We start from the raw sequence: 23,861 nt of genomic DNA, 5'->3' as shown, positions 1-23,861 counted from the left end.
TATGAATGCACGAGCGCTAATCAGGCCGAATATTGTAATGGTGCGTTCATTTGCGACATGAGCTTTGGAGGTCTCGGTCTATAGCCGAATCCCGATCTCTCAGTACTCGCACCGCTGTGGTTTAGTTTATGGTGGGGCCCCTGTTTCACGCAACGCCCCCGATGACCGTGTGCGGAGTATAACAAGGATCACGGCCAGTAATCTACAAAATCATGGAGTTTAACAACAACAAGTTTGCTACTTCTCCGTTGGAGTGAAAATATCACCAGCCATGATAGCAACCCAAATCACCCTCAGCAGCAACAACAAACAATACAAACAACAATCTGACGATACCGCTTTCACGGATCTGCTCAAACACAAACGCTGACGGGAGACACCTGCGGAGCAACCGTCGAGGGTACCTGTGAAGTGTCCCCCAGTTCTGGAACAGATTAAACAAAACGTTCCAGGGACAATCTCACGGCCCTCCGGCAGTCACCTCCCCTCTTCCCCGCGAGTGTCCCGCAGTCCCCAGCACTCGCGGAGGGCAACTCTCACGGCAGCGGCGGGTGGTCCTCCTGGCTCCGAGACGAGGGTTGCTGGGATGACACACTGGCGAACAGCCCAGCAGTCAACAGCAGAACCCCAGTCGATCACGCTCACAGACCAGCAAGTTCTTGTCACCAAGACTCCTGGCTCCGAGACGAGGGTTGCAGGGATGACACACTGGCGAACAGCCCAGCAGTCAACAGCAGAACCCCAGTCGATCACGCTCAAAGGCTAGCAAGTTGTTGTCAACAAGACTCCTGGCTCCGAGACGAGGGTTACTGGGATGACACACTGGCGAACAGCCCAGCAGTCAACAGCAGAACCCCAGTCGATCACGCTCACAGGCCAGCAAGTTCTTGTCACCAAGACTCCTGGCTCCGAGACGAGGGTTGCTGGGATGACACAACGACACGGCCGACTCTCTTGCCGTGAACGAGGAGGAGTTTCACCGTGGTCCGAGTGATCTCAAGTCTGCAGCGCAGCGCAACAGACGCGTCGATCAAGACGTGGAACGGAACCCGCAAAATGCCGCCCCCTCACGTCTCTCACTCCTCCTCCCCCTTCATCTCTGTCACTGGTTTCCGTTTATCCAAGCTCCACCCCCCCCTATCAATCTGAACCCCTCCCCAAGCAGGAGACGCCCTGCCCCCAAAGCTATCCCCTCTCTGACTGCCACACTCCACCCCCCTCAAATTGCGCCCCTACTCAACAAGAGGCCCGGTGTGGGCAACGAGACAAGAGGGTTGCTTACATTGGACAGACCAATCACTGTCCGACGAGATACTGTAACATTCGGCTTTCTGGCTGCTACAAATATATTGTCAAGTTATGCACAATTATCACAATTTGTTAGCAAGCTCGGTTATAGTAAACATGATTAATATTCATCTTTTCAATAAACCAAAACAAAAGCACAATCATGGTTGAAAAACGCTGCTGGAAACGTTTGTATAAAACAGTGCTAATGACGATGTCTAGAGGACCTTCTGCAGTGGTTCGCTTGTGGTGCAACTGCATGCTCCAATAAAGATCCCTAAACTCTGTCAAAGCAGGGCAGAAAAAACCCCCAGGCCCTAGTCTAATCCGGGTTTATTGATATCTACACTTGAGACTTACATTTCTATTTGTTATATTTTTTATTCGAATTTAATTCAAATTATCCAACTGTTAATGTGTCAATGCAAGACTTGTTTTAGCTACCAATGAACCACCCTGTGTTAACTAACAGCCCCAGGAGATTATCTCGACGCCTTGCTGTCCTAATCTGGTGATGAACGGAGGTCCGTGGCTGGAGTTGCCACTTCCATGCGAATGCCCTCCGTGTCCGTGCCATGGACGGGCCGAGCCTTGTCATGGGCGCCAGCGCCACCCTGCACAGAGGCAGACACATCGCCACGATACGAAACGCACCTTCGGGTACTGTCCTATACTGAAGAGAAACTTAACAGTGTCGCACTTACAGTCATTGATAGATTAATGTAGATACATCAACCGGTACAGTGGTGACATTTAAATCAGAAATGGTCTGGGGGGCACATGGACAATGCTCAGCACAGTGACCGCCCGTGTCAGGGCTCGGCTTGATCACGACCTTCAGGCAGAGGGGCTCCCAATGAGGTGAGTTTTTAATTTGAACCGGAACGGGAAACTGGTATCAAACACTTTTCATGAACCAAAATAAAAAAACATATGCTAAATTAAACTATCTTCACTTGAATGAAACTCCTAAAACTAAATTAATATATCAGTTTAAAAAGGTTTAAATGGTAAATAATTTTTCATGTAATATTTACAGTCATGTTTTTATTGGCCAGTTTCACTTTCGTACACTCGATGGCACATTGGCCTACGCTCCCTCAGCTGGCTCAGGGAGATGTTCTGGGTGCCAGGGTTTGCACGCTGGACTTGCAATCCAAAGGTCGCTCGTTCGTTTTACATCTCCCAGCAAGGCAACGTGATTGGCAAACTTTATTGAACTCGCCGCAATCACCTCCATCTGGCGGTTGTGTAAATAGGAAGATCACAGTTAGTCGATCGGCAGGTTGCGTGTGGTGGGGTAAAGTGTGGGTGAGCCCACCTCTAGCAACACGTCCGCTCAGTGTTAGAGAGTAAACCAAATACCCGAGACGGCTCCCTCGAATGGAGTCCCTTCCGCCAGCAGTGGCGTGAGCACGCAGTGCCAGGGCTGCTCCTTCACCTTTCAACGCGGGTGGCTCAGCGGGAGCGCGATCTTCTCGCGGTCGGAAAGTGACGAGTTCACATCCTGGTTGGGGGTTTACTCAGCCAATCATCCCTCCTGAGGTTTATAAAATAAGTTCCACTTTGTGGGTAAGTCAACAGGGCTTGTACCACGAGAGACTCGTCCCCAACCGTGGTGATGTGCCGCGTTTGCTGCGCCCTGCGCGATGCCTGTTGCTTCGTCTGAATGTCGCGCTCTGCGCGTCCCCGCAGGCGTGGAAGTGCAGTCCGTGAATCAACGCGTGCACGGCCAGCAATCAAATGAAGATGTAAATGTTAGCGACCCATGGGGGTATAAGTCGTGAACCCAAGCGGCAGTGATAGATGGGGGGTGGTGGTGGTGGGGAGATAGACAAGTATTTACGGTTTCTAAACAATGGCAACAGGAGGAGGCCTTCAGCTGGGGAGGGGGGGGTTGGTGTGCTGAGAATCAAAGGGGGTGTACGAGGAGAATCAAAATATGTATTTATTCTTTGGTTATTTCGGTAAAGTCACGTATAAAGAAAAAATAATAAATGAAATAATAGCAAACTACGACGTTTCGATTGCAACACAAGCAATCATCATCAGGTATAAAAGAAATAGCAACAAAAATCTTATATGTCTGTCTATAGTTTTCTGGTTAGATTTTTGTTGCTATTTCTTTTATACCTGATGATGATTGCTTGTGTTGCAATCGAAACGTCGTAGTTTGCTATTATTTCATTTATTATTTTATCTTTATACGTGACTTTACCGAAAGAACCAAAGAATAATTCCTGCAGTCACGAAAGCTCCAAAATTAATATGTATTTATACTGGAGGACAATCCGGTGAGCTAGAAATCTGTTGTTCAGCAATGCCCAGTAGGGACGGGTAAGAACGTTACAACAACAAACAAAACACAAACACGACAGGAGTGCATTGTATAGGAAAGGTAAACAAATCACTTGAAAACAAACAAGTTAAACTCAACTATTTTTTATCTTACCAGTCAAAGCCCACTGAGGTATTCACTTATTTTTCAGAAGCCTCCTGGCGACAAATGCGAGCTCAACAAAGTGGCTCATCATGTGGAAATTTACAGCAGCAAAATAATCAAATTAATCTCAGTGCACGTTTTTAATTTGGAGGAAAAAAAATCGGAGGAGCCGGAGAGAAAAGATCCACGCGACCACGGGGAGAGGGGAGAGACGCAAACTCCACCCAGCACTGTGCAGGACCGTGCGGTGCTATTTGAAACCGACTGTCTGAATACACCGACTCTTGAAGCGTGCTGTGCAAGCTGGCGCTGTGTTCAGTGTAATTGTGTGTTGGATATAGCTACTGTTGAAGAGGGCTGTGAAGCGGGCATTGCTTCAGTTGTCACTCATGCGACCTGTTCCCGGTTATGGGACTTGGAAGTGCTCTGGAGCGGCGGAGGTTACGGGACAATAAAACCAGCCCTGAGCTCAAGGCCCTTGGTCGTGGTCTGGGTCGCTACATCAACATTGCACATTCGAGACCGTTTTGAGCCAAGTGAACTGTAACCGGTTCAATTGGTTTTCGCGCTTTGCCTGAACCAAACCGGAAAACCCATCGGCTCAACTCCCTGGCGCGTACAACCTGCTGCTAGAACCACCCTGTCAGGACCCAATATCCATCTCGAGCTGTTCCCTGAACACACCACAAACAGGTAGCAGCGGAAGGTTACAGAGAGGTTGGAGCTGGGGAGAGGGGCGGCAGTCGCCACACTCAGACACGATGGAGGCAGCTGCACCGTTACCTCGCCCGCCCCTCGCCACAGCAGCAGCAGACAAAGCCCTACGGCCGTCCAGGCGACCACCGGCGCCAGGAGGGAGAGGACGCACCAGCAGCCAGAGCCCGCGCCGCCTGCAGAAAGCAGCCCTCCTCGTTACCGTGGTGCCACTCGTGGCCACAAGACGAGCCCACATGGAAGGCCACCCGCGTGCATTCGAGGCTCCAGGCGGGCAGCGAGTGCGGTGGTGAAGCAGCAGCTCCCTGTGGCTGGCCAGGGGAGAGGGGCGCGTGCAGCGCGGTGCCTCTCCCGTGCAGCCGCAGCCCTCACGGCTGCACGTGGCTCTCCCCGTCACGGTCTGGGCGGCGTGGAGCCGGTGGCTTCCTGTGCCAGCCCCTCACCACGTGCCTCGCCACAAGTCACGTGCTTTTGTCGCCACGTGTTTTGTAAAGAGCTACAAAATTATCAGTGTTGTGCTGCTCGATTTGTCCTTGCCACAAGAAGGGAATTAGGCCCCTAATGACTGCTAGGTTAATATTTAAACTGCACAGTTTGGCTCTTCTGAAATAAAATTTAAAAAACTTATGAAAACCTAATTGTGCAAAAACGCACATATTTTGGCAGCAAATTAACCTTAGCAATTTCTGTTAAATACGCCGTTCACTTATTCCCCGAGGTTAACCTGCACACAGCACGGAGGTAGATTGAGTAAAGTCATGAATGAGGGCAATCGTGAGTGAGTGAAACCCTCCGTGAGTTAAACGAGGAAGAAGCAAAACCCTGAGTGAGTGAATTCCGGAATGAGCACCTTTAATGTGAAACATGGCCTCGGTCTCGCCAACCTCGTTTGCCGCCACACAGGTCACATTCTGTTCCTGTGATCGCTTCATGACTAAGGAGCTCAAGGTCACGGTTCCATTTCCATCCTGGGTCTGGATCAATTCTGACGCATCACTCTCCATAGTCCTCCAGGTGATGGTGGCACGAGGATTAGCCTCCACCTCACAGAAGATGCACAGGTTGCCTCCACCCCCACACTTCTCGTCCTGAGACAAATTCACCACCACCGGTGCATCTGTCAACAGAGGAGAATCCGACAGTCATTGTGACAATGATTGTGACTCTAGGAGAGCCCAGACAATAACCCTGAACCCTGAGCAGAGGACGTCCCGACCGCTGGATGGGAGCGGAGAGGGACCTTCAACCCACTTTCTTGTGCAGCCACACAGGGCTCAGCGAGTGGGTCTTGGTGACCTTGCAGGGGGAGTCAACTGTAGGTCAAAGCCCCCTATTAAGTTTCCTTCATAGAAAGCAGCTGTGATCACATGTATAATCTGCCACGAGCAGGCAGTGCCCCCCTTGAAAACAACACCATTAATAGACAACGGCAAGATGGATTGATGAGACAAAACTCAATTTGATTTAAAAACAACAACATACGAATGTGCCCAACGAAGACGGTTTTCAAGCATTGCACATCAACCACCATCACAACACGGATCGGAAACATCGACGCTGACCAATACAATTGAAGGGCAAATTAGTGGCATCAAATTATTGGTTCTTTCGGTAAAATCACGTAGAAGGGAAATAATAAAATAATAATAATAATAAAACATAACAAAATACAATTATCACCTGTAGATCAAAGCCCCCTATTAAATTTCCTTCATACAAAGCAGCTGTGATCACATGTATCATCTGACCTCAATTAATTAAGTGACCTCCAGTCACTGGAGGACATTACACAGCAAGTAATCTCTGTGCTGCTCGTAACATTGTCACTACAGCACCACACAGTGGCACAATTTCTACACCAATCTAGACACGCGGGCAACAACCACTGCTGGACACTCACACTTGACGACCAAGATGAATTCTTGGACCATCGTTGAGGCCAGGTCGCCTCCCGAGACTTCACAGCGATATCTCTTTCCATGGTCCTCGGCAGACGGGGTGAAGCTGAGCCGGCTCGTCACGGTAAATGTCCCGTCTGGAGATCGACTCTGGGAGGTTGAGTTTGTCCACTTTACGACATCGACAAGGATCCAGCGGACGGTGACGGAGTCCATGGGGAACACGGCGTCCACGCTGCAGTCCAGGGTGGCCGGCTCGGTGGCGCGCAACTCCAGCGGGGCCGGGGTGAGCGCCACACGCGTGGGAATGGCTGGGGCAGGGGGCACGGTGACGTTAAGGTGGGTTCAGGTCGGCAGTTTAGGGCATCACCCACAACGCACAGAGGCAGTGGTACACACCGAGAGCAAGGTGTGAGAGCCATGAGACAGAAAGTGAATGTATTATTTCTGTGTATACATTGGATGTACATCTGACATACATTTGTTGGACAGACTGGTTATATTTGATCTGGAATATTTCAACTGTTTAGAAACCCCCCTGTGGTTAGACTAGGCCTCGGCAAGGTAAGGTAATTTACCCTTTGTACCGGGTAAAAGGGTACAGGTAAGGGTAAAGGGTAGGGTAAAGGTATGCTCGTTGCTTTTTACCTTTTACCTTACCTGCTAAAGGGTAAAAGGGTAGGGTAGAGTGATTGTATTGTGGTAAGGTTTAAGGTAGGGTAAAGGTAGGCTCGTTGTTTTTACACTTTTACCTTACCTTGCCGAGGCCTAGGTTAGACGCTCCGTTAGTTGAACACATGACGTCATTTCCGGTTTTAGAGTATAAACGAAAACTTCAAATCTAGATTATAAACGGGAAGTTACGAGAAGAGCCGGGCGGGGAGCGAGTGGACACAGTCTTTGACCGTGCAACAACGTGATGCAGTACGTGAACAGGCGAAGATATACCTTTAGAAATCGCTCGTTTTTGTGCAACTAAGAAATATAGAAACCGTTTGATTTAAGACACCTCAAACACGTGTCAGACTTATTGCTCCCACAAGTTAAGGCGTAGCTTATTTTTGGTACAAGAAAGCTGCGCCTACATAAGGCGCTGCACTATCCATTAAAAAATCTAATATTAGATCAACTAGCAAGTGTTAGAATGATAGCAGGTAATTATCGATGGTGCCTGCAAGTCAATTCGCTGTCCCGAAGCAGCTGACACGCACCATGAACACAACGTCAGTGGCGCGTTTGTGTGCCACACGAAATGAGGTGCACCGCTCGGTGCTCTGCACCAGGGAGCCTCTCCCCGGCTTGCTCTGAGCAGTGGCTTCACTGCTGAGTTCTGCACAAATACCATGAACAACAGGGAACATTCATCCCAACTCTAGTCAGGCTAATTGCATGCCCTCCGTTAGTTGGTGGCACAGTTCGTAGTTTGTCGATAAGAGTATCTTTAATGTCACGTGTCACCAAGTTAGGGGGTGATTACTTACAGAAAACGTGCAGCTCCGTCCATGAATATTCGCTGTTTGTTGTTGAGCTCCACGCTTCACATTCATACCAGCCCACGTGTTTTACAGCCACAGCTTCCAAGGTCAGGTGACTTCTCGTCTCAGACAACCTCTCGTACTGACCATCTGATCTGTATTTCCACCACTTAAAGTTGTTTGCTTGCTGGGAGCTTGTGGTTCTGCAGTTCAGAGTAGCTCGTGTCCCCACTTTCTCCCTCCGTCTCTTGCTTCCCTCAGTATCAGGAATTAATGACCTGTTATAGACTGAACAAAAAGTTGTTACAACAAAAAACATGTATGCTAAACTTCCTTTCCAGCGTACAAAGCCAACGACGCTAATTGGAGGTACGGTATCATCGTCATAACCATCATGGTTATGATGGGGTATACATGTATTGCAAGTCACAGATCTCCCTATTGAATACTCACACTGGAATCATATGATGGGACAGTAATAATAACATCCTTTATTTAGCTTGGAAAGCCTCAATGAATTGCAACCTCACATTTAAATATTTGTCCACATCCATGAATTATATTTTGGGAAGTGAGAGGAAAAATGCATACGTGGGTGAAACACCCATAGCTCTGCACTGATAGATTCAGCAATCCATAGCAGTACCACCATCTCCTGGCCTCCTGGTAGCCAGTGTGCCCAGAAGGCCAGGCACTGCGCTGCCATGCTTCCATATATGGTTTACTCTCCAACACACCGGTGTGCTGTACTAGTAACGAATTGGATTGTTTTGTTTACTTGACAAACCTTACTAATTGGCTGTGTCGGGTGGTGGCAGGTTTAAAAACGCATTTAAAATCTTGATTTGAAGCTTTCGTGACTGCAGGAATCCATACTCTTTGGTTCAGCAGTTTCATGCTGTGATTGTTTCGCCTGATGACGGTCGCTTGTGTTGCGATCGAAACGACGTGATATATTATTTTCTACCTACGTGACTTTACCGAAAGAACCAAAGAGTATGGATTATTGCAGTCACGAAAACTTCAAATATAGAATAGAAGAGGGGAATGCAACGGTACAGGCTGTGGAGCTCACACAACGCGCGTCTCGTTTTGGCAGAACGTTACATTGCCGTGGATTCTCGTATCACATCCATTCGCCTCTAAATATAAACACGAGTTTGCAGTTGTTTAACATTTCCAGTGTAATGCCTCTTAAGTTGATACTTGTTTTTTTACCCTTCTATCTGGCAACAAAACTGACACCTTTTTTACAAGGAGTCATGTTTGCATAGACCACAATACCTGCAGTCATAATGCAAACAAAAAACACAACTCTGATAATGTGCACTGTCCTTGATGTTGATTGGTCCACACCCGAGACAGCTTTCCTTAGAGCCTAGTCTCACATGGGTTGGACCAGATGACGCCAAAAGTATTGTGGTCTATGCAAACATGACTCCTTGTAAAAAAGGTGTCAGTTTTGTTGCCAGATAGAAGGGTAAAAAACCAATTATCATATGTATTACTGGCAAATGAGGTTCCAATGGTGCCTCTTAAGTTATTTACTGTTAAGAAAATAGCCATGAAAGGTTCCATACCTGTAATTGTAATTCCTGCATCGCCACTGAACTTAGTTCCATCGCTGTTGGCGTGGAAAAAATATGTCCTCGAGTCTCCCTTCCACGCGTCTCTGATCTCCAGGGAGCAGCTCCCCGAGCTCAGACTTCCCACCAGCGCCACTCTCCCCCTGTACTCCTCTATGGGGCTAGTCTTGCTCACTGAGCTGTAGACGATGTTCTCTGTCTTTGTCTCGCCATAGGCATCGTTAATGAGCCAGGAGCCCTGCACTTTGTAGATAATGCGGCTCCACGGGAAGCAGAAAGCGCAGGGCAGTAGCGCCCGGTCTCCCTCCCGCACCCTCACCGCGAGCCCGTAGCTCACCAAGGGGCCAGTCAACCCACCACCGCCTGTGAGAGACGCACAGATCGTACACATGGCTGAATCCTTCCCCGGAATGTCAGAATCTGTATTTAGAGTGGAAATGTCCAGTAAGGGCAAGGCACCAATTTTCTCAGCAAAAAATATAACAAAACGATCAGAGTAAAAAGTAGAGAAAAGGTAAGCAGGTCATTAAATATAAATACATAAAATATGTAACTTAATATTCTGATAAGATGAAAGATGGTCGATTTCATATTCTAATAAATCCATTACCACGCAAGTAGAAAAATAGCACATATGATCTTAATATCATTTTATCATCCAGGTGCAGTCCTACATTTTACACGAAGCTGAACTCCAGGTGTCCCAGTGTAGCCCTGGGTCTTCAACTCAAATTTGAAGTAGTAGATGGTGGCATCTGAGACTGCGACATTCTTGATCATAATAGCGCAGCTACCGCTGCTGAGATATCTGCTCAAGGAGGTCCGCCCTCTGTAGCTCACAGCCACCTCTGTTGGCGTGGAGCTGTAGACGATGTTATCTGCTGTGGCTGCAGTGCCATCTCTCGTCCACCATTGTCGTACAACGGGTCCTCGTCCCGAGGGGAACGAGAACACGCAAGGGACTTCCACCTCTGCTCCCTCTGTTGCAGTCACCACCAACTGCCCATAGTTTACTCCCCAATCATTGCCTTCAGCCTCTGAGAGCACAAGGGGCACATGACACATGAAGTCGCATCACAGTGACGTATGTATGTTGAACAAAGTAATCGTGACAAGCGGAGACACGTCCCACATGGACATGAGTAGCGATGAAATGCCTCCGAGTGAGAGAGATGCCCTCATTACTTGGCTTTGCGTTTAGAGAAAAAGATTGGAGCTTAGGGGTCACCCAGGACAACTCCTCATGTACTGGAGATAGAGGAGTTTATCGCGTCATGGCGAGAGCACAGATGGAGAGAATGAGTGCAACAGAGGAAAAGACGTGAGAAGATGTGAAGAGAGGTGTCTGGAGAGATGGCGGAGTGTGTGAGAAAAAGAGATCAGTGAGGAGTCACCGTTCAGATGGAGGCTTCCAGCGAGAAGACACAGGAAGAGTCTTGTCCGTAACACTCCCATCATGCCTGCAACACGGACAGACTCACTACACTGACTGGCTCACTACACTGACAGGCATACTACGCAAACAGAATGACTACACAGACATGCTCACTACACAGTCAGGCTCACGATACATACACGCTCGCTACACACACAGGCTCACTACACAGACTTGCTAAATGCAAAGACCGACATACTACACTGATAAGCTCACTACCCTGACAGGCTCACTACACAACCCGGATTACGAAACAAACACGCTCACTACACACAAAGGCTCACGACACGGAATGGTCACTCGCAAAGCCTCACAAATCGTAAACAATCTTCCTTGGTACATTCACAATCATACTTGGTACATTTTTCTCTACACTCTTACATGTTAACCATACATAGTCGAGTCGACTTGCCTGAGAGCTGATGGAGGGACTGGTATTGGAGTTGGAGGTGGTGGGTCTTGTGGAAGGTGCAGGTTCTGGAGGAGGTTATTTTAGAAGAGATGGTTCTAGAGCAGGCGGTGTGGGTCTAGAAGTCGTCCTTCTGGATGAGGTGGTCCCGTGTCCTCCAGGGCCCCGTCTGGCCGTGTACCGGAGAGACCAGAGCTCTCACTGCACCCACGGCGAGATGCGGGTTGAAGGGGTAACCGAAGGCGTGGGCAGTGGGGCGAGGCTGCTGCGGTTTGCTTTGGCTTCACAATTCTAGGCCACTTTTTCTTTACAGTTTCTGCAGCGGCTGTTCTGATGTCACCCTCCGTGCCTTAACAGTGGCGCAAAAGATCAGTAAAATATATGAATATGAAATATTTTAATTAATGAATATGTCATAGATACATAATGATTTGAAGCTTTCGTGACTGCAGGAATCCATACTCTTTGGTTCTTTCGGTAAAGTCACGTAGGTAGAACAATAAATTAAAATATATCGCGAAGTATCGATCGCAACACAAGCGGTCGATCGCAACATAAGCGATCGTCCTCATGCGTAAAAAATCATCCAGCAGTGGAACTGCTGAACCAGAAAGAACACAGCGAGAGAGCTGTTACAACAAGCCAACATATATAACCTCTTGCTACAACAAGCCAACATATATAGCCTCTTGTTGTAACAGCTCTCTCACTGTGTTCTTCTGGTTCAGCAGTTCCACTGCTGAATGATTTTTTTCCAGCCTGAGGACGACCGCTTGTGTTGCGATCGAAACGTCGTGATTTGTGATTTTTTATCTTATTTTATTTTTCTACCTACGTGACTTCACCGAAAGATTGTTCTCTTTTAGCCCCTCCCCCAACACGTTCCATTCCCTGGCTACCACATTCAGATAAGCCCCTCCCCCCCTCCCCCTTAACTTGTATTTAAGAGCTTGTCTCTTGGATTTTTGCCTCACTTGATACAGCAAATTTAGCTGTGACGGTCCCACCTGATGATGGAGACTTGTGTTGCCTCCGAAACGTCGTGATTTATTATTTTATTTATATTATTATTTATATTATTTGTATAATTTATTTTTACCTACGTGACTTTACCGAAAAAACTTAAGAGTATATTTACCGAAGTAACCAACGAAAATAGTTACATAGTTCCCCTTCAATGCAGCGTTATTGATGAAGGTATTGCGTGCCCTGTCCAATCTACGGCAACAGACCTCGTGTAACTGCTACGATGCAGGAAAAAAAACCGGCGCGTGTGCCGAGCTCAAGAAGGAAGTTGAATTCCTGTCGACAAGGCAGACAGCACACGCCACTCGAGCTGCTGACAAACACCGGTCTCGTGGAGGCTCCACTACGGACGCCCCACGTCGCCACTCACTGCACACGCTCACGATATGCAGACACACTCACTAGACACAGACCGGCTTACTGCACAGATTCGCTTCACACATCAGCCTCACTGCACACGCTCACGATATACAGACTCACTAGACACAGACCGGCTTACTGCACAGATTCACTTCACACATCAGCCTCACTGCACACGCTCACGATATACAGACTCACTAGACACAGACCGGCTTACTGCACAGATTCACTTCACACATCAGCCTCACAAACAGGCTCACGCTACAGGCTCACTAGACAGGCTCACTTCCCACAGCCATACAGGCTAAAAATACACACATACAGTCTCAATCTACAGATTGTTAATAGTTACTGACATAACATAAATCCCGCAACTCAGTATGTTAGATCTTTGCTTACACAAAAGCCATTTACAAAGAAAAACAACAAAAAAGATTGAAGGGGAAACATAAATGGAAGATAATTTTAATATTGTAAGTGCTGCAGGCGATCCTTACAACTGGAATATTAATGCGGGGGCTCTAATCAGGCTGAGAATATTGTCAAGCTATGTCCAATGACCACAATCTGTTAGCAAGCTCAGTATTACTAAAACATTATTAATATTAGCTTTGCCAGCAAAAAAACTAAAGCACAATAATGGTTGGAAGATGCTGTTAGAAATATTTGTATAAAACAGTGCTGATGACGATGTATGGAGAACTTTCCATAGTGGTTCTGTTGCACACTCGAAATGAAGGACGTGGGCAGGTGCTCCCAATCGAGGGCAGGCACATTTATTGTGGTTAATAGCAATCTTGTGAAGAACAGCACCGTCACTCTGTAAAATGCACCAGCACGTGTCACACACAGCAATTATTCCGAGTCGCCATTAACCATGTGGCTGGTGTATTCAAGTGCGGTTATTCAATCACAGTTTTCTCTTAAACCTAATTCTACTACTGATAAACAATATTTGTCTTTGACAATCACATTTGCACATCACTATTCAAATATTCCTTTAATCCTAAGCTGTATGTCTATCTATACCATCCACTTATATCGGTATCTTACACCCATTATATGTACTGTATGTGTACAGTATACGTACAGCTTACTACATTACATGTGTTCTATTCTCAATAGCACTGCAAGTAGTCATACTCTGGGTACATGGGCATGGTTATAGACTAAACAGTATTAGACTTAGAGAATTACAATGACAGTAAGTAATTACAGTGCGTCATCCCTTTACCATGCACAATGCTAAAACGCCTCTAATTGCATATATCACAAACGAACAATTCAAAGCCAAGCTTAAAGTCTAGAACAAGTCTAGAACACATCTGGAACATGTATATAACGATCAAAAACAACCTTTGGATCCTTTACCTGTAAAATGCACCAGCACGTGTCACACACAGCAATTATTCCGAGTCGCCATGAACCATGTGGCTGGTGTATCCGCGCGGTCATTCAATAACCCTGCCAGCCACCTACAGGGCCGACTCAGTCATCACATGCTGCTGTACACACATGCATTGATGCACTGCACAGCACATCAGGACTTTCACAGAACCACACTTTACTCCCGTGCTGCACAAGGATATAATTAAAAGAGTGATCCATTCCTAATGTGCCACAGTTCGCTAGTGGTGCAACTGCTGCTCCAATTAATAAAATCCGTCAAAGCAGGGCAGACGCCCTGCCACGTCACAGCCTATCCCGGTTTGCATTCAAATCTACACTTGAGATGGACATTTTCATTGTTATTTTTTAATTTAAATTATTCAACTGGAAACGTGCAAAATAACCCAAACCTTGTTTAGCGAGCAATGAACCACCCTGTGTTGACGAACAACCCCAGGAGATTGTCTCGGTGCTGTCCTCATGTGATGAGGGGCCGTCCATAAATGACGTCACGCGATTTTGGAACATTTTTGACCCCCCACCTTCATCACACGGCGTCACAAAAAGTCAGACCCCCCTCAAATATGATGCCACAAAGCTCTGCCCCCCCCCAAAAAACATGCTTAAATCGCTTTAAACTATTGTAGTGCATATTTAATGTGGCGCTGCACTCTGATGTTCTAGGAGAAAACATTTATTAAAAAGTATACTTAATTAAGTAGAACGTGTAGTCTATATTTATTTAAAGTTGCGCATTTTTACGGGACGTCACATTTCTCAACCCCCCCCCCCCCCTCGTCACACATCGTCACAAATGTCTGACCCCCCCCCCCCCTAGGTGCGTGACGTCATTTATGGACGGCCCCTGACCCATCCATGGGTGGAGTTGCCACTTCCATGCGAATGCCCTCCCTGTCCGTGCCAACTTCTCAAATAAATATTAATATTTATAACAAAATTTATTTTACTTTGTTGGGATCACTTTTCGTCCACTCGATGGCACATTGGCCATGGTCTGTCAGCTGGCTCACGAGATGCTCTGGGTGCCAGGGTTTGCACGCTGGACTCTCAATCCAGATGTCGCTCGTTCCTTCTCTATCTTCCGGCACAGCAAAGCAATGAGCAAACTTTGTTGAACTCGCCCCAATCACCTCCACCTGGCAGTCGTCTAAATGGGTCAATCGCAGTTGGTCGATCGGCAGGTTGCGTGTGGTGGGATAAAGTGCGGGTGAGCCCACCTCTAGCAACACGTCCGCTCAGTCTTAGAGAGTTAACCAAATACCCGAGACGGCTCCCTCTAGTGGAGTCCCTTTGGTCAGCAGTGGAGTGGCTCACAGAGAGCGCGAGCTCCTCGCAATCAGAAGGTTACGAGGTCACATACTGGTTTGGGGTTGACTCAGCCTATCATCCCTCCTGAGGTCTATAACATAAGTACGACTCTGTGGGCAGGTCAACAGTTACCCCACGAGAGACTCGTCCCCAACCGTAGTGATGCACGGCGTTTTGCTGCACCCTGTGCGATGTCTGTTTCGTCGCTTGAATGCTCACGGTCTGTACGTTCCCGCAGGCGTGCAAGTGCAGTCCGTGAAGTTCAAAGTTCATTTATTAGGTATAGCCCTGTGAGCCATTCGGCTCTTGAATCGGGTGCAACCGCAACAAACACAAAACAAAAACATGAGCAAGAAAACATCTTAAAGTGACTATGTGCAAACAGAAAATCCAAGAAAAGACGGCAAAATATTGCAGAAAAAAATCACCGTACACCAACCCTGTGCAAATATCCCAATGGGATGCAAGTCAAACTACAACAACCACAAGACAACTTAGATTAAGGCCATCAGTCTAACTCTGTACTACAACAAACAAACATGGCCAAACCAAAAAACTTTTCGAAAATCACCAAAATAAATCCATAAAAGCAATGAAACAGTGGTGTGGAACTGTGACCGAATTTTCACAATAAACGACGTGAACAACATGTACTACCAAACTCTGCAGCCATAGCTGGCTGCATGAGTCACTCCACAACAGTAGGAGCATCAGTCGGAGTATCAACATTTTTCAATGCACGTTTAAGATCAGCGCAATAAATCAAAACACAGATCATACTTTGCATACTTTGTAACGATCATCCGGAGCGAAACATTGTATTTTAGGCCACTAAATTGCAGTGGCAGCTAGGGGTGTATAACTCCTCTAGAGCAGTTTTGAGTAAAGATCTCATAGGTAGTTATTCAAGTTGCAGTTTATTGGCAATAGCATTCCAGACCCTGGGGGCATCAATAGCAAAGGCCCTTCCTCCAGTATTTGTACAGCAATAGGGAATGTGAAGCTGGTAAATGAGCGAAGACCTTAGGTCAAATTAGTTTTTTGAAACAGAGAGGAGATCCAGCAGAATCAATGCGTGCACGGTAAGCAATCAAATGAGGATGTAAATTTTAGCGAGCGATGGGGTGCAGTCGTGAACCCCAAGCGACGGTGGGTGGTGGTGGGGAGATAGACAAGTATTCCCGGTTTATTAACAATGTAAACACGAGGGGTAGAAGGGCTGGAGCTGGGGGGGGGGGGGGTGAGCATAAAAGGGGGTGTATGGGGAGAATCAGAATATTTATGTATATTGGAGGAATCCGATTAGCTATTTCACAGATGTACAGTAGGGGCGAGTAAGAACGTTACAATAACAAACAATACACAAACTCGATATGCGTGCAAATGATAGGAAGTTAAACGAAAAACAAGCAAATACAACTAAACCATTTTCTTGGTTCTTTCGGTAAAGTCACGTAAAAGGGAAGTAATAAAATAATAAAAATAAAACATAATAAAATAATTCTCACGACGTTTCGGCCACAACGCAATCAGCCGTCCTCAGGTGAAAACCAGGTCTGTCGGGGAGACAGCGTCTAAATGGAACACCACCACGCTTGGAGCGTCTATTTAAGCTGGGTTGGAAGGGGGGAAGGGCGCCTTGACAAAAGAATTTGCATATCAAGAGGAATTTAGCATATTTATGGGAAATGCAGGTATGTGATTAGTACTACTTGTGAAATTAGGTGGGCGGGGGGTTTTCAAAGTCATATTATGCCCGTGCATTATGCAGGATTAGCAGCATCAAAGGGAGGGGATAGGGGTAGCATTAATAAAGGGAAGGAATGTTAATAGTATGTAGCTGCAGTAACTAAACAACCACGTAAAAAACTAAAGTATAAACTACATAGTATCATCAGCATACTAAATATACTCTCCAATAAGCTACTGCAGCTACATACTATTAACATTCCTTCCCTTTATTAATGCTACCCCTATCCCCTCCCTTTGATGCTGCTAATCCTGCATAATGCACGGGCATAATATGACTTTGAAAACCCCCCGCCCACCTCCTACGCATTTCACAAGTAGTACTAATGGCAATCAATTTATAACATTTTTGACATGCGTTTTTCTGGATTATTTTGTTGTTATTCTGTCTCTCACTGTTCAAATAAACCTACCATTAAAATTATCGACTGATCTGTTCTTTGTCAGTGGGCAAACGTACAAAATCAGCAGGGGATCAAATACTTTTTTCCCTCACTGTGAAGAGGCAAGCAGTGAGAAGGAACGAAAGTGAGATTGGGCGCAGGGTGCAGGAGAGACAGCAAAAAGATAGGCAGCTTGTGACTTGAGCGGGTGTGACAGGGGGGGGGGGGTCAGTCCATCCAAAGCTTTGAAAACTGAAGGTGAGTAGTGGTGATAGATAGGAAATGAGTGAAGTTGTTGAAGGAAAAGCGAGCAATGAGCGGTGAAGGGGAGGTTAAAGACGGCGGTGCGTGCAGCTGAGTTTTACATTTGTTGCAGAGGGGCAAGGGCAGAGGCAGGGAGACCGACTAGGAGCGAGTTGCAGTAATCCAGATGAGTGAAGTCGAGGGGGTGCACAAGAAGTTTGGCAACGGTGATGGTGATGAGGGGGCTATTTAAAAGATGGAAGCGGCATGTGCAAGTAGTGTTGGCGATGTGGGAAGTGAAGGGAATGAGGAATCAAGGCAACGCCAATAATTTGGACGGAAGCAATCTAAATTAGACTGAGCAGATGGAAAGATGTGGAGGGGTTAGGAGGAGGAGAGCGGGAGGCGGGAATAGAGAGCACAGTGGTTTTAGAAGGGTTAAGGGAAATAAAATGTCGTGTCAGCCATGCTTGGATGACCATTAGGCAGGATGAGATGTGGTCGGAAAGGTCAGGGGTAAAAGCCGAAAAAGAAAAAAAAATTGAGTGTCGCCGGCAAATAGGTGATACGAGAGATTGAAAGAAGAAAGGATGGGCTCGAGGGGGGACGTCACGAGGGAGCATTGGAGAGGTGTGGTGCCACAGCAATGGAGCAACTCCGCCAGCGCTGCCATCCCTGCCATCCCCTCACACCCCTCTACACGAACGCACGCACACCCCCACTAAACACACACATGCACACCTCCACTAAACACACACCCCAACTAAACACACACACGTACACCGCCACTAAACACACACACGCACACGCCCACTAAACACACACACGCACACCCCCACTAATCACACACACCCACACCCCCACTAAACACACACACGCACACCCCCACTAAACACACACACGCACGTAGGGTCTCGATGGGGGGGTGCCTGGCACCAAGGGTTTTCATCCGAAGAGCCCCTAGCAAGGATGTCCTCCGGTTTCCCGTTGCCAGGAGATTGGCCGACCCTCCCCCCCCCCAGGCCGGATTACATGGCGGCCCCCCTAAAATCAACTTTAAAAGTCGTAAGGGTGCATAGAGCTTTACAGGCTGGCCGCGATAAAGCATACACAACACGGGAGGTGGGGCCTCGAAGGCAAACACTCTAGGGGCTTTGCAAACAATGGATGGTGGGAAACTCCCTAGGTACCCTAGGAGGAGGATTTAAGAGAGAGACAAATTATCGGTGAATCAGAAATGAGGAACGCAGATACGGAGACAATGGAATGGGGGGGAACAGGGGGGGGGGGGAGGATGACGTGATGCCCCCGCAACGGCCAGAGCGTTCAAAACCCGGCAGGTAAAGCGGCCGGGTTGGCCGCACAGGATGACATCATGTCACCCGGGGATTAACGGGCTCTGAGAGAATAAGAGGGGAGGGAGGGAGCAAATTTAGATCAGAGTTCTCGTGTGACCGTCGTGAATCCCAGCTGCCCTCAGCGTCCGCATGATGTCTGCCGGGTGTAGCTGCGAACCGTCGGCCAGGCAGAATCTTCACTGTCCAGCGTCCTCCCCAACTCCCACCGTGTCCGTTTGACGCCGTGAGTTTGTCTGCGAGGTGAGTGATCGTTCAGTTGGCCGATTCAGCCCAGTTCTCCCGTTAGACCTAGCCAGGAGAATAGTCGCACATCGCGAAGGGTGGGAAATAAGAGGCAAGGCGTGACCCATAGGGTGTTCGCTGGGGGCCATAAACAGGGGTTCACTATTCGCGCCGGGAATAAAACCTTAGTACAGATTGATGGTTGACGCGTTGTGTGTGTGTGTGTGAAGATTGGTGGAACAGCGATTGGCGGACTGCGGTGTGTGTACGCGCGAGAACCGCAGTTTTAACGTGTATCGCGCAGAGAAAATAAGTGGGTGGGTATCACGCGAGCGCAGATTAATTAATTAACAGGTCCCTGCAGGGTGGGCTGGTAGGAACGAATAACCAAAGAATATAAACATAATGTATTATTACACTTGTTTAGCCAGGAAAGCCTCACTGAGTCTAAAGGTTTTTGTAGGGTCCTGCCAAGTGTTTGCAGTAGGGGGCGATGTTGCTACACCTAATCGGACGATACGAAGGGAGAGTTTGAGGCCTAGTTCTAGGCTTTATGCCTAGCTGTAGGCTTTAGGCCGCTGTGAGTTAATTTTTAATTTAAATGTTTTAATTATTTATGTAAAAGCTTTAAATTTAAATGTTTATATTTAAAAACATCAGGGAATGTAACATTGTTAAACATTAACTCCCTTTCACACACGCGGGGGTACGGTACAAAGGGAGAGTTTGAGGCCTAGTTCTAGGCTTTAGGCCTAGCTTTAGGCTTTAGGCCGCTGTGAGTTAATTTTTTATTAAAATGTTTTAATTAAAAGCTATCTCAGGGAATTATGAATAAATTTTTAATTTAAATGTTTTAATTAAAAGCTATCTCAGGGAATTATAAGGGAATGTTACACTTGTTTAGCCAGGAAAGCCTCACTGACTCTAAAGGTTTTTGTAGGGTCCTGCCAAGTGTTTGCAGTAGGGGGCGATGTTGCTACACCTAATCGGACATCGGACGGACGGACGGACGATATAATCTATTGTAGGCTGGTTCACTTCGTTCCTACCAGTAATATCCGAACAGCTGCAGAGCCTCTGTGACTGCCAGCGGGTTATTCAGTAACCACCCGTGGCCGTTCACCGTGTTGACACGACGGCTTAGCCTCCAGCCCGCAGGGAGAGCGCGGACACACACACGTATATTGCGCAATCAGCGTGGGCAGGTGGAACGCCGCGAGTGCGGACGTGTTGAGGAGTGAAGAGCGCCCATAGGGGCGCATGCGTGTTAATCCCAGGGCGGTGGTGAGCCAGCCAGTGAGCGATGTCCCTCAGAGAGGGCGCGGGGGGGGGGCGATCACCCGATCGGCGGTGGCCCGGTGAGAAGCGGCCGAGGAGGATGGGGGAGTGGAGGGGGTGGACGTCGCGCCCCACCAGCTCACGGGGAGCGGGGAGGTGGGCGTCAGCCCCCACAGAGGACCAAGTAAAAAACCCTGGGAGATCCCGACCATGACAAGGGAGGGTGGAGGAAGAACCATGGTTAAAATAGAAAGTGGATGAATGAGAAGTGAGGTTAAGAGCAGAGCAATTTAAGTGGGATGCCAGAGATACCGAGGTTCGACAGAGTGGATAAGAGGATGGAGTTATCAAGGGTGTCAAAAGCCACAGACAGATCTAGCGAAATTAGGACAGATGAAAGGCCCGAGTGGTGTGAGTTAGCCAAGTGGTTATGCACATGGAGGAGAGTAGTATCGGTGGAATGGAGAGGGTGGAAACAAGATTGGTGGAGGGGATAGCGAGCATAAGAAGAGATATAGGATGTGGGTAAGGTGTGAATTAGACGTTCATTGAGATTAGAGAAGTAGGAAAGCTAGGAAATATGGCGATAGTGTGCACGGATGGAAGGGACTATTAAAGGTTTTTTTCAGAATGGTAGAATAATGGCGGGTTTTTAAAAGTTAGGAATGATACCAGATGAGAGGGAAGAGTTGAAAAGAGCGAGGAGGAACAGGTGAATAGTAGGGATGGCAGATGGAAGCGAGGAAGGTGGTAGTTGATAAAGGGCCGGATGAGCTGAGGAGATGATGTTTGACAGCTCCAAGAGGGACGCAGGGATAAAAGGTATTTAAAGTAGAGGAAAAATTTGAGGAGGGAAGAGAGGGGCAGGTAGATATGATGGTGGCAGGAAGGGAGGTATTGAGGAGGGTAGGACACATTCGAGAAATATTCTCCAACAAATATTTGGGTAAAACTAATGGGAAGGGGCAGAAGAATACATAACAGTTGAGAATGACGAAGGATGTAGTAGAGTGTTTAAGGTCGAAAATAGCAGAGCAGGGTGCACGGAAAGGGAATAATGCGGGATAGAAAATGTAATTGGCGAGCAGCCTCCAGTGTGGAAACGAAGCCGGAAAATAAGAAAATGTAAGGTGAGTAGGAATCAATAGTGGGCAGGGTATTTCAGGTTTGCTCGGCTTCGGATGCGAGGTGATGTTGAATCTTTAGACCAGGTGTTACCCAATACCTAGGGGGATGATTCAGAGGGGTGAAAGGCGTCTAATCAGTAGGATAGTGCGGAATGTAGGATGGATGATGCTTGGTCTGGGTAGAGATAGGAGAAATCAGATAGAAATGGTAGGTTCATGGAAACCAGGGAATTAAGTGCAGAGTGATCGATGGAGCGTATATTTCGGCAGAGGCGTGGGGGGGAGGGATGAAAGGTTGGATGAAATTGTGAGTGTCACAGTCAGTAATAGGTGATTGGACAGAGGATGTGGGTCAACTAGAACATGGGAAGCTGAGCAAGTGGAAGTGAAGATAAGGTTAAGCGTGCTACTGGAGAGGTAGATCAGATGAGAGGAGACAAGGTGGGTGTAATTTGATATAACTAGCCTTTGTACCCCATCCCATCCGGGACCGCTGCGAACCACGTGAGACAGATACAGGGTAACCCCATTTTTAAGTCTTTGTGTGCAGGTTTTCACGACATGTTTTAAGCAAAGTATACATTTAGTGAATGTGTACACTCTGTACTCACAGCTGAGAGATAGACCTCTCCTACTGGTTCCCTCTCGCTGGCGCTGCTGGCGCTGCTGACGCTACTGGCACTGCTGGCGCTACTGGCACTGCTGGAGCTGCTTCTGCTGCTTCTGCTGGTGCTGCTTCTGCTGGTGGAGGGCTGTCGAGTTGCTGTTTTATGCCTCACCCTCCTTCCCCAACTGAGCTGCCTTTTATAGGGAGTCCCCAACCCAGTCTATAACTGTTCTCAGCCTGTAGGCTTGTCACTTACACCATCCCCTTTCTCAAATCACAGAGTGACTCCTCTACACCACTGTACTGCCAACTCATAAAACACATGCTACCTGCATTACAGAAGCAATACGATTATCAGAAACCAGCTTGATGATGAGGTCAAGTATGCAATTGCTGCCCGTGGAAGAGACACGGTTTGGGTCCTGATTGACAACTTCCAAATTATGAGAAATGAGAGTGTTGGCAATGTGACTGTCAATGGTTGATTGGTTTGTGTTAAGGCATTTGAAATCACCGGTAAGCACGAACCCCTGGGATGAAATATTAAGGGCGTAACAAAGGCCTGATAGGTCAAACAGGAAGTTGGAAATACTGCCCTCACGAGAGCATGCCGTTAATAAGGATGAGGTTGAAGGTGGAAGACTGGGTGATAAGAGACACGCATCTCAAAGGTGGAAGGAACGGATGGTAATGAAGTGGTTTAATGCTGAGCTATGTAGCGTAAATGACTGCCAAGCCTCCACCATGATGTCCAGTTGTAGGGTTAACATGGAGAACATTGTAGCCATGTGGGGCGACTTCCGATGTAGCCGCAGGAGGATCATCAGGCCTGGATCAGGTCTCAGTGATGAGGTCTAGGCTATGATCCAAGATGGTGTCATGAACGAGGGCAGACTTGTTAGTGATGGAGCGAGTGTTGAGGAGACCCAGGAGGATGGCTGGTAACTCAGGCGTTAGTCTGAGTGGACGAAGCATTGGTGGTTGACTCTGTATGATCGGTCAAATGTTGGTGCGTCGCCTGCAACCACGGTGCCTCACGACGCCGGTGGAGGCCATTAAATAGACGCAGGTCAGAGTGGAGAGTATAGATCGGTGCAGGTGGAGACCATGGACAGATGCAGCATGGCGGAAGGATAGCAGGTATGACCTTGAGGCGTGGGTCATGAGGAAACAGGTGGATGACGCCGAAACCAAAGCTGAAGAGATGGACAAGGAAACGACGCTGGTAATGGCGGCATGCAGATGGCCCAGGGAGCAGCACCTGAGCGAGGTGCCCAGTGAGTGGTGCCTGCGCCAGATGCCCGGGGTTCTAAAGTTGAGCCGCACCAGGGGGATACACTGCCCCGTCGACCGGAGTGTGAGCCACGGCCTCAGGGGCAGGTGACACAGCGCCGACAGCTCCAGTTCCAACTGCAGCGTCGGCACTTGAAGTCCTCCTCGCGAACAGCTCACGCACAGCAGGTTGGATGCTTGCACAATTCAACCCGCGTAGTTGGCCCCAGAGGCAGCCATGAGGCAACAGCGGCGGCGATAGCAGGCGCAA

The 23,861-nt window shown here is 47.8% G+C and overlaps 1 protein-coding gene across 1 annotated transcript; it reads right to left on the bottom strand.

Annotated features, from left to right (window-relative positions):
• Positions 1-5,488: 5,488 nt before the first annotated feature.
• LOC133361015 (uncharacterized) lies at positions 5,489-10,183 on the bottom strand. The gene is made up of 5 exons (XM_061579900.1): positions 10,078-10,183; positions 9,398-9,766; positions 7,824-8,105; positions 6,347-6,653; positions 5,489-5,561 (listed from the first exon to the last, which is right to left on the bottom strand). The coding sequence occupies exons 1-5, from the start codon at positions 10,181-10,183 to the stop codon at positions 5,489-5,491; spliced, it is 1,137 nt and encodes a 378-aa protein (XP_061435884.1).
• Positions 10,184-23,861: the final 13,678 nt, after the last annotated feature.

This window comes from Lethenteron reissneri, chromosome 70 (assembly GCF_015708825.2).
Source record: "Lethenteron reissneri isolate LAM-NWPU_2019-01 chromosome 70, ASM1570882v1, whole genome shotgun sequence".
NCBI classification, from domain to species: Eukaryota; Metazoa; Chordata; class Hyperoartia; order Petromyzontiformes; family Petromyzontidae; genus Lethenteron; species Lethenteron reissneri.
Note: the sequence above shows the minus strand (reverse complement) of the source record. Positions and strands in the feature narration are given on the sequence as shown.